The sequence below is a fragment of the Ranitomeya imitator genome, chromosome 4 (genome assembly GCF_032444005.1).
Source record: "Ranitomeya imitator isolate aRanImi1 chromosome 4, aRanImi1.pri, whole genome shotgun sequence".
Lineage (NCBI taxonomy): Eukaryota > Metazoa > Chordata > Amphibia > Anura > Dendrobatidae > Ranitomeya > Ranitomeya imitator.
Window position 1 is genome coordinate 119,358,192 of NC_091285.1, and position 12,232 is coordinate 119,370,423.

At 44.3% G+C, this 12,232-nt stretch overlaps 1 protein-coding gene across 4 annotated transcripts in view; it reads right to left on the bottom strand.

The window, feature by feature from the left end:
• Nucleotides 1-12,232, bottom strand: part of TENM2 (teneurin transmembrane protein 2) — a 3,136,407-nt gene that overhangs the window by 2,818,505 nt on the left and 305,670 nt on the right. For all 4 annotated transcript variants that reach the window (XM_069763919.1, XM_069763918.1, XM_069763915.1 and 1 more), the window contains exon 2: nt 1,550-1,666. In XM_069763919.1, the coding sequence (XP_069620020.1) occupies nt 1,550-1,666 (117 nt within the window). The remainder of the gene's footprint in view (nt 1-1,549; nt 1,667-12,232) is intronic.

A 12,232-nucleotide genomic window follows, 5' to 3' on the forward strand; every position in this document is an offset into this window, starting at 1 on the left:
TCATACAAAGTTAAATAAAATTACATCTAGATATCTGTGATCTGATGTTTTATTCCAGAGAAATCATCATTTTTGTTAAAATGAAATTGAGCTAAGATCTACGGGTCGGACAAATCTCCCTGAAAATTAGTTCCAGAGCATATTTTAAATAAAAGGTGGTGTTACCAATGTAAGATTTGTAATGCAGAGTTGTACCTGAATACCGCTAACACTTCTTCAGCTTCCATCACAGAGGCAACCATTGTAGGTGGAGAACAGTAGAACTTTCAGTCCACCAAGAGAAGCGTCAAGAAAAAATCTGCACTGCTGCTGCACCTATGTTCATACACCTGGCTGTGGTGTTAATAACGCTGCAAACATCCATGCCCGGGCTCTCAGGTGCCGACCCAAATGAAAGTAGAAGAAACAACGGTGGCACTCACCGTCCCATAAAGTCCACTTTTATTGAGGCAATTTAAAACATGCAAGGCAGGAGGGTTCTGTGTGGCATGTGAAGGACGATGGCGTTTTACGCAAATGCGCTTCTACGGGTCCTCATTTGTCCTCCTAGTGCTGTCTAACAGCTATGCCAGATGATAACTAATACAGTACAGCATAATTGAATTTTTCTCAAGACAAACACATTTGCAGTTGCAGATAACTTCTCACAATGGAAGTCAGTTAATCTGTGCTGCTCCCACACTGTCTGCATGTGAGATGGAAGCTGAAGCACTGAAAGAACTGCAGTTGCAAATGTGTTTGTAATGAGCCAAAGTTTAGTTCTGCTTTACTCTGTTAGTTGTAATCACACACAGCTCTGCATTGAGATCAGGAAAGAAGTCTGTCAGTCATTATGTCTCACACTTGTAACACTCTTTTTCATTTACAATAAGCCATGCGGACAGACTGTTCGGGAGATCATTGTCCGGCCCATAGTTCTTAATAATTCAATTACATATTAAGAAAAACTTGGATTTCTGTGGAATAAGACATCAGATTTCAGATATAAAAGTATAATTTTATTCAAAATTGACTACTATAACCTCCTAGTCTCTGGCCTCCCTTCTCGCACTCTGGCACCACTCCAACCCATCCTACACTCTGCTGCCCAACTAATCTACCCATCTGCTGCCCAACTAATCTACCTGTCTCCCCGCTATTCCTCAGCTTCTCCTCTATGCCAAGCCATTCACTGGCTTCCTATCATCCAGAGACTCTAGTTCAAAATCCTTACTATGATATACAAAGCCATCCACACCGTCTCATCCATAAATCTGTGACATGGTCTCCCGGTACTTACCTACACGCAACCTTCGATCCTCACAAGATCTCCTTCTCTACTCCCCTCTTATCTCTTCTTCCCACAACCGCATCCAAGACTTGTAAAGCACCATGGAATAAATGGCGCTATAAAAAATGAATAATACTAATAATTCAATTTCTAATATGTATATGCCCATAAAAATGACTTGGGAGGGTGGATCCAACTGACTGATTCCCTTTAATCATTGCAACATAGACTAAATAATGTATTTGACCAATAGTAGGGAATTTTATTAAAATTACTCACCTTCTGAGTAGAGATCCAAATGGCATGGAGTTTTTGGATACCTATTTGTTTGGCTTCCCAACTTTGTCACTCCACCACTCTCAGAATAACAACATTTGGAGTTTGGACTTTCTTTTCCTAAAAAATAACAAAAAAAATAGGGATTAGAATTCAAAATTACATGATCACTATGCATGTGTTAAGAATAAGGATCATTTCAGCAAGTTTTACAGTATTTGAGAAAACTTTGGATATTTTTCACTCGTAACAATGTAATTTTATGATGGGTGGATCACACAGTTATGGCAGAAAGTTTTGGCACCCTTGAAACTGTTCCAGAAAATGAAGTATTTCTCCCAGAAAATTATTGCAATTTCACATGTTTTGTCATACACGTGTTTATTTCCTTTGTGTGTATTGGAACAACATAAAAAAGGCAAATTGAACATAATTTCACACTCTACTCCAAAAATGGACCCAACAAAATTGTTGATATCTTCAACTTAACATTTGATTGCACTCCCTTTGGAACAAATAACTGCAATCAATCACTTCCTATAGCCAACAACAAGCTGCTTACACCTCACAACTGGAATTTTGGACCACTGTTTTGCAAACTACTCCAGGTCTCTCTATATTTGAAGGGTGCCTTCTCCCAACAGCAATTTTAAGATCTCTCCACAGGTGTTCAATGGGATTTAAATCTGGACTCATTACTGGGATATTAGCTACATGGGTTGTAAACTTCTTGATTATGTTGTGCACTGTGGATAAAGGAATATAAAGATCTCTGGAGATGGACTTGTAACCTTGAGATTGTTGATATTGTTCAACAATTTTGGTTCTCAGTGACACAGACAGTTTTCTTCTCCACTTTCTGTTCTCTGAGCTTAGTGTAGCACACACAGACACAGAATACAAATATTGAGTCAACTTCTCTCATTTGTATCTGTTTTTAGGTATGATTTTCATATTGCCCACACGTGTTAATTGTTACAGATAAGTATGATCAAGCATCACATTCTTGAAAAAAAATTGCATACTCACAATTCTGGAAAGGTTACAACAATTTTATCTGGCATATTTTGGGGATTTTTTGTGAAATTATATCCATTTTTTAAACAATTTTATAACAAAGTATGTGTAATTGAAATATGGTAATTTTCTGGGATAAATACATAACTTTTTGTAATGATTTCAAGGGTGCCAGCACTTTCGGCCAAGACTGTATGTGAAAGCTGAATTTAATCTGTTAATTTTAAGAGAACTACAAAAATAATACAATCAGGCAGATTCACAATTTGTTTTATTTGTGCTTCATCTGCTGAATTAATTATGTGTTCAATTTATTATATTACCACATAGCACAATAAAAAGTTGTGTCTAATATTAGAATTCGAGATGAGCGGTGTTCGAGTCGAACTGTTCACCAATTTCAAATTCGAGTTGTTTTGGGCGGTGTTCGAGTCGTTCGACGAACCCGAACAATTTGCTTAAAATTCTTCTGTTCGAGTTTCTGTTCGATAACTGTTCGTTCACCAAAAGCCTAGTTTGATTTGAACATTAAAACTGTTTATCATTGTTAATAGACTGTTTCAGTGTATAGTGGGCAGGGGGGGCGGGGAATAGATCTGTGCTGAAATAACGCTGATCTCCATTTTTTTTTCGTTCCCGCATTTACAGTGGGGCTGTGCAGTCTCTCAGCCTATCAGCAGTGCACACACACACAGCAATGTGCATGTGATGCAACAAGCAAGGGCATGTGTCATTGGCTGTGTATGTCACATGTCCTCCTTGCCCTATAAGAACCAGCCATTTGCCCCGTTGCCACCATTTCCTCACTGCTGCAGCTTAGTGTTAGATGGCACCGCTATATAGACTAAGAGTGTTTTTTTTGCAGCGAATTGTCAGAGTGATAAGTTTAGGGAGCCGGGAGGAGTCAGGACTAGTTGTAATATCAGCCCTTTTCAGGGTAGGTTACAGCAGTTCATAGCACTGTTTGCCAGCCAGGTCTGTGCCAGTGCTGTGCAAGTGTTTGTCACAGCATTTGGTGTAATCTAGCTTAGGCAATCCTTTTGGGTAGTAGCATTATCTGATAGTCATCTGAGTAGCCTGCCTGTGAAGCTAGCTACACCGCCTGTGTATCTCAATTTTTACTGCATCTAACCCAGTTATTAGTTTTTGGGACTAGGAGCAGTGTCTGCATGTCAGCAAAGTAGCCCACCTGTGAAACAAACTATACCGCCTGTGTAACTCAATTTTCACTGCATCTAATCCAGTTACTAGTTTAGGGCCTAGGAGCAGTGTCTGCACGTCAGCAGAGTAGCCCGCCTGTGAAGCTAACTACACCGCCTAGGTATCTCAATTTTCACTGCATCTAAATCAGTTAATAGTTTTGGGCCTAGGAGCAGTGTCTGCACGTCAGCAGAGTAGCCCGCCTGTGAAACTAACTACACCGCCTGTGTATCTCTATTTTTACTGCATCTAATCCAGTTAATAGTTTTGGGCCTAGGAGCAGTGTCTGCACGTCAGCAGAGTAGCCCGCCTGTGAAACTAACTACACCGCCTGTGTATCTCTATTTTCACTGCATCTAATCCAGTTAATAGTTTAGGGCCTAGGAGCAGTGTCTGCACGTCAGCAGAGTAGCCAGCCTGTGAAGCAAACTATACTACCTGTGTATCTCTAATTTCACTGCATCTAATCCAGTTAATAGTTTAGGGCCTAGGAGCAGTGTCTGCATGTCAGCAGAGCAGCCCGCCTGTGAAACTAACTACACTGCCTGTGTATATCTACTTTTACTGCATCTAATCCAGTTAATAGTTTTGGGCCAAGGAGCAGTGTCTGCACGTCAGCAGAGTAGTCTGCCTGTGAAACTAACTACACCGCCTGTGTATCTCAATATTTACTGCATCTAATCCAGTTAATAGTTTAGGGCATAGGAGCAGTGTGTGCACATCAGCAAAGTAGCCCGCCTGTGAAACTAACTACACCGCCTGTGTATCTCAATTTTCACTGCATCTAATCCAGTTAATAGTTTAGGGCCTAGGAGCAGTGTCTGCATGTCAGCAGAGTAGCCCGCCTGTAAAACAATCTATACCGCCTGTGTATCTCAATTTTCACTGCATCTAATCCAGTTTTTAGTTTTGGGCCTAGGAGCAGTGTCTGCACGTCGGCAGAGTTGCCCGCCTGTGAAACTAACTACACCGCCTGTGTATCTCTATTTTTACTGCATCTAATCCAGTTAATAGTTTAGGGCCAAGGAGCAGTGTCTGCACATCAGCAGAGAAGCCCGCCTGTGAAACAAACTATACCGCCTGTGTATCTCAATTTTCACTGCATCTAATCTAGTTATTAGTTTAGGGCCTAGGAGCACTGTCTGCACGTCAGCAGAGAAGCCTGCCTGTGAAACTAACTATACCACCTGTGTATCTCAATTTTCACTGCATCTAATCCAATAATTAGTTTTGGGCCTAGGAGCAGTGTCTGCACGTCAGCAGAGTAGCCCTCCTGTGAAACTAACTACACCGCCTATGTATCTCTATTTTCATTGCATCTAATCCAGTTAATAGTTTAGGGCCTAGGAGCAGTGTCTGCACGTCAGCAGAGTAGCGTGCCTGTGAAACAAGCTATACCGTCTGTGTATCTCAATTTTCACTGCATCTAATCCAGTTAATAGTTTAGGGCCTAGGAGCAGTGTCTGCACATCAGCAGAGTAGCCCGCCTGTGAAACAAACTATACCGCCTGTCTATCTCAATTTTCACTGCATCTAATCCAGTTATTAGTTTTGGGCCTAGAACCACAGTTTGGCCATTCAGTTCTGCTCGGTTTTAATCCATCGGTTGATGTGCCAACAACTACAGATACAGAGTTGCCAATTAGTTAAGCACTAAAATGAGTGGCAAAAGGCCTGCTGGTGGTGGAAAGGGGAAAAAGCGTGTTGGAAAGGGAAAAAAAGGTTGTGTCCGTGGGGTAGGTGGTAAAGCAACAGTAACATCTGCAGAAGAAAGAGCATCTTCCAGCCAAAGTAGGATGTCTACTTCTTTTCGTGGACAATCTGATATGATCCCTTTCTTACGACCATGCTACAAGCATCGCCAAAAATTCCAGATGAGGCACAAAAACAGCAGGTGCTTGAACGGATATCAAGTGCTCGTTCAAGTGGGCTCTCCTCCATGTCAACTTCAACATCACAACTACTCCAGTCCTCAGAGTTGTCACCTCAATCACACTTGCTTCCTCACAGCTCCCAAGTCTCCAGCTGCCCGTCTGAGCATGGGGTAACACACATGGTTAAGTCTGTAGAGCTGTTTACGCATACTATAGCCTGGGAATCAGAGGTCTGCTCCAAAGCTTCTTTGAATCCAGACGAGGAAATTATCTGGACTGATGCCCAGAATCTTTGTGAGTCAGATCCAGGTCCAGATGAAGAAGGTTTTGAGCATAATGTAGACCCTCATTCCCAAACTGTAACTCCTGTTGGTGGAGACAATGAGGAAGATGATGATGAGACTGAGATACCTGATTGGAATGAAAACTTGACTTTTTGTGTCGGGGCAGGAAGTGGTTGGCTCTGAGGACGATGGGTGTGAGAACACACAGGATGATGATGACGAGGTTGTAGACCCCACTTACTGTCAACCCCCAGTCCGCCAGTCCATGAGGTCAGCAGAGGAGGTGGAGGAGGATGCTAGAGTCTGACGACGAGGTAACGGTGCACCTTCCTGGACAGAGGCAGAGTACTGGAAGCATGTCAACAACTGCATCCTCAACCCCAACTGTGCCTCAGACCAGAAGTCATGGTGGCTCTTTAGGTCGCACGGGCTCTAAGCCTTGCATAGCCTGGGCATTTTTTGACATCGCAAAGAATGACCCAACTCATGTTGTCTCTAAGATTTGTCAACAAAATCTCAGTAGAAGCCAAAAAATCACTAGCTTGAGTACTTCATGCATGAACTGTCACATGGATATGAGGCATAAGTTGCAGTGGGAAGCTCACTGTGCTACAATGCGGCCTAGTGGGCGGTGTCAACCACTGTTTGCCCCATCAAGTGCATCCGCATCCTCTTCATCCTCTGTGACTGTGGGGACAGCAGTCACACATGGTTTTGGATGCAGACCTTCCACCTCTTTACCCACAAAAGCCAGTGTGATTGGCAGGTCGTCAGGACATTTGCAAGTGGAAACACCTACTGGTGTTGAGCGCTCTCCGACATCGACGCCACATTTTGATCAAGGGAACATAACATCTCCGCCTGCATCTTCCTCACAGACCAGCAGTTAGCCGGGGACACCCTACTCATCTCTGTCTAAGCACGGCAGCCAGCCCTCAGTCCCTCAGATGTGGACAAGTAAAAGACCATTTCCTCCTAGCCATGACAAACCTAAGAGGTTGAATTTCTCCATCTACAAGCTGTTGGCTACAGAAATGCTGCCTTTCCGCCTGGTGGACACAGAGGATTTTCAAGACCTTATGTCCGTCACAGTGCCACAGTACCAGATGCCCAGTCGCCACTACTTCTCAAAGAAAGCTGTGCCTGTGCTACACCAGCATGTCGCACACAACATCACCACTTCATTGAGAAACTCTGTGTGTGACAGGGTGCATTTCACCACAGACAATTGGACGAGTAGACATGGACAGGGGCGTTACATGTCGGTGACTGGGCACTGAGTAACTATGGCGACATCAGGAGAAGGGGCTGCTGTCCAAGTCCTGCCGTCGCCATGAGTTGCTTGTCGATCCTCTGTATCTAGAAGTTCCTCCACTGCTTCTGCTTCCTCAACCTCCTCTCGGTCCTCCACCTGCATTCAAAGCCTGTCTGGTAATGCCACCCGCATTGTAACTGCGCCGAAGGAATTCTGCACACCTCCTCACTATGCTGTCACCGGGCTCAACGGCATCAGGCAGTGTTTACATTGAAATGTCTGGGAAATGTGAGTCACACTGCTGAGTAGTTGTGGTCAGCTCTGGAGACCGAGTTCCATCAATGGTTGTCTCCACTCTACCTGCAGGCAGGGAAGGCTGTGTGCGACAATGCTGCAAACCTGGGTGCGGCCCTTCGCCGGGGCAATGTAAAACACGTGCCTTGTATGGTTCACGTTTTGAACCTGGTTGTCCAGCAATTTTTATCCCACTATCCCGGACTAGATGGGCTTCTGCAGAGGGCATGGTCGCTGTATGCTCACTTCCGCTGTTTGCATCCCGCAGCTCGAAGACTTGCATCTCTACAGAAGTCGTTGGGCCTGCCAGTTCACTGGCTGAAATGCGATGTGCCCACATGGTGGAATTCAACTCTGCACATGTTGCAGCGACTGTGGCAGCACCGACGAGCCCTGGTGCAATACGTTATGACATATAGCCTGGGCCAACGAGATCAATAGGTGGGGCAAATCACGCTGCAGGAGTGGTCTCAGATCAGGGACCTATGCACCCTTCTGCACAGTTTTGAAATAGCGACGAAGATATTTAGTGCTGACGATGCCATTATCAGCATGACCATTCCAGTGATTTACATGCTGGAGCACACCTTACACAGTGTTCGGAGTCAGGTAGTGGAACAAGAGGAGGTGGAGAAGGAGGAACAGGAGGAGTCGTATGCAGAAGGGATCATATCTCCAAGGTCAAGAAGGTTGGCAGCACCAAGGCGGCTGGCATTGGAGGCTGGGGGAGAGGGATTACCGAGGGCGAATGGTAGCAGCCAAACTGTTGAGGAAGGTGCAGGAGGCGAGGAAGAAGTGGAGGATGAACTGGCACTGGGCATGGAAGACTCATCAGATGAGGGAGACCTTGATCAAATTTCTGTTGTGCGAGGTTGAGAGGAGAGGGCTGAAGAAGGAAGCATGATTCTCACCTCGCCACCACCAAGACAACAAGGACTTGGTCCTCCTGGATGCGCAAGACACATGAGTGCCTTCTTGCTGCACTACCTGCAACATGACCCTCGGATTGTCAGAATCCGAAGTAATGCCGACTACTGGGTTGCCACACTCTTAGATCCCCATTACAAAAGCAAATTTGGCGAAATATTTCATGCCATAGAAAGGGATTCACACATGCAGGTGTATCAGCAGAGACTGTTACAGAATCTAACATCTGCTTTTCCACAAAACACCAGTGGTGCACTCTGAGTTCTAACTTGCCAACCATGGGACTATCGAGTCATCACTCAAACCGTAACAGTAACATCGTATCTAATAATAATAATAATAATAATTTTATTTATATAGCGCCAACATATTCCGCAGCGCTTTACAAATTATAGAGGGGACTTGTACAGACAATAAACATTACAGCATAACAGAAATACAGTTCAAAACAGATACCAGGAGGAGTGAGGGCCCTGCTCGCAAGCTTACAAACTATGGGGAAAAGGGGAGACACGAGAGGTGGATGGTAACAATTGCTTTAGTTATTCGGACCAGCTATAGTGTAAGGCTCAGGTGTTCATGTAAAGCTGCATGAACCAGTATGTAGCAGTACAGACACAGAGGGCTAATACTGCATAAAGTGTATGAGAACATGGTATCTGGTGGTTACTGCAATTTTTTCCAATCGTTTCAAGATTTTTTTAGACCATCCATTGCAAGGCCACAGGAGACAAAAAGCCCGACGCACAGCCAACGCCTAGAGAGGATGGTGGAAGAGTATCTCCAAGTTAACATCGATGCCATGACTGTGGAACTGGACCCTTGCTCATTTTGGGCTTCCAATCTTAAAAAATGGCCTGAGCTCGCCACTCACACCTTGGAGATCTTGTCATGCCCCGGAGCCAGCATTATCTCTGAACGTGTGTTCAGCGCTGCTGGTGGTGTGCTGACAGATAAGCGCACGCGGCTGTCCAGTGACAATGTAGACAGACTAACGTTCATCAAGATGAACAAATTCAGGATACACAAGGACTTTTCTACCCCTGTTTCATCTTGGGGAGACTAAAAGCTTGATGATATTTTAAAATCACCTCACCAACCGTTTTAAAAAACTCTGGCGAAATTGATGCCACTTAAGTGGTGTCTGTGGCCAAATTTTTGGAAAAAATGGAGACTATTTTATTTAGTCCCCTTGCTGAGTTTTACATGACGTTGCCATCGTCAATTCCAGGTTCGTGGTGTCGTCTGCAGCGTTGATTCCTCATACTATGGCCTGGGATTCAGAGGTCTGCTCCAAAGCTTCAGTGTCTGCTAGTCAGCAGAGTAGCCCAGCCACCCACCGCCTGTTTACCTAAGTACTATTTTTAATGGCATCTGGCCCAGGAAACCCTTTTGGGCCTAGTAGAATTTGGTGCTACTCAGCAGCGTACCCCACCCATGAAGCAAGCTATACCACCTGTTTACCTAAGTACTATTTTTTAACGGCATCTAGCCCAGGAAATCCTTTTGGGCCTAGTAGAATTTGGTGCTACTCAGCAGCGTACTTCACCCATGAAGCAAGCTACACCACCTGTTGATCTAATTACTAATTTTTAACTGCATCTAGCCCAGGAAATCGTTTTGTACCTAATAGCATTGTGTGCTGCTCAGCAGCGTACCCCACCCATGAAGCAAGCTATACCACCTGTTTACCTAAGTACTATTTTGTAATGGCATCTAGCCCAGGAAATCCTCTTGGGCCTAGTAGAATTTGGTGCTACTCAGCAGCGTACTTCACCCATGAAGCAAGCAACACCACCTGTTTACCTAACTACTATTTTGTAACGGCATCTAGCCCAGGAAATCCTTTTGGACCTAGTAGAATTTGGTGCTATTCAGCAGCGTACATCACCCATGAAGCAAGCTACACCGCCTGTTTACCTAAGTACTGTTTTGTAACGGCATCTAGCCCAGGAAATCCTTTTGGGCCTAGTAGAATTTGGTGCAACTCAGCAGCGTACCCCACCCATGAAGCAAGCTACCCAAACCTGTTTACATAAGTACTATTTTTTAACGGCCTCTAGCCCAGGAAATCCTTTTGGGCCTAGTAGAATTTGGTGCTACTCAGCAGCGTACCCAACCCATGAAGCAAGCTACACCATCTGTTTACCTAACTACAATTTTGTAACGGCATCTAGCCCAGGAAATCCTTTTGGGCCTAATAGAATTTGGTGCTGCTCAGCAGCGTACTTCACCCATGAAGCAAGGTACACCGCCTGTTTACCTAAGTACTATTTTTTAACGACATATTGCCCAGGAAATCATTTTGGGCCTAGTAGAATTTGGTGCAACTCAGCAGCGTACCCCACCCATAAAGCAAGCTACACCACCTGTTTACCTAAGTACTATTTTTTAACGGCATTTGGCCCAGGAAATCCTTTTGGGCCTAGTAGCAATTTCTGCTACTCAGCAGAGTACCGCACCCATGAAGCAAGCTACATCGCCTTCTTTCTTTCTCAATCTAACCCCTCAGCTCTGGGATGTCCACTCTCCCTCCAGCTCTCTCCTTTTCACAGGTGGACTATCGCGTGTTTTCACACTGTGGCAAATCTTTTGGGCCCAGGCATAAGAAGTCGTCGAGGTAATGGATAATATGTGCCGCCTTACAAACGTCCATGACGACACATTCGAGGAAGCAGCTAAATGCCTCAAATAGTGAGCAGGATATGGAGCACCCCATGGGCAAACAGCAATCTATGTAGTATGATCCTTCACAGAAGCAGCCCAATGGGAGGACACTATTCGGAGGCACAGGTAGTAACCGGAACGCCCCCTCAATGTCTGTTTTGGCCATTAGGGTGCCCCTTACCAACTTATTGACCCGCCTGATTGCCTCGTCAAAGGTTCCGCATCGATGTTGTCGTTTACTGACCTGCCCCTTGGATATGACAAATGGTGGATTAGTCTGAATGTATTGGGTTCATTTTTTGGCACAACTCCCAACGGGGGTACCACTACGTCTTCTAAGGAAAGTGTTCTGAATGGATCCGCCACCATTCTACCTAAAGATATTTCTCTTTTTCTTTTTTTGTCAAGATGTCTGGGTGTTAGTAGAGTGAGTTTACATTTTTACTCCAGCCTTTCTTGATTTTAGAAGGGCATGACATGCCTATATCTGTGTCTCCTCCTCCTTTTACTCCTCCACCTCTTTTCTTTTCGCATGACTTTATGTAGTTGTGACTTTTCCATGTGTTTGTTGTGTCTTCTGAGCAGTTTGTCAGATTTTGGACACCTTTTATGGTGTTTTCTATGTGTGTTCCATGTGTTTGTATGTGTTTGTGTTCGCCTGCCATTGGTTTCAATCGGTTTCGACGGTGTTCGACGAACGTTTGACGAACATTTCGTTGAACACGTCCCTGTTCGACAAACCGAACCGAACCTGAACACTAGGGAGGTGGCTCAACACTAATTAGAATGTGCAAAACCATGCTTATATTTGGTAATGAAACCTAAAGTATCAAGCAAGTAGAACAGATAATATATGTAATTGAAAGTACATGCACCAAAAGAGGCACTACAAGGAAAATAAATCTGCCACAAAGTTACAACACTTATGCACGTCACTGTCACGTAGTGACTGCATTCCACCGATTCACTGATCATTCATCTAAGAGCCAATTTGTGATTGATGATAGATAATTAAATGGATCTAGGGGTTTAAAATAGCTTCCTAAACAGCCAATTAGACCCCATTGTATGTCATTTTCAGGAGCAGGTGATGATACCCTTCACTGGCAATTAATTATGTTGTAGAAGTTGACAAGGCATCAATGAAGTTTTTATGTTAAATATTTAG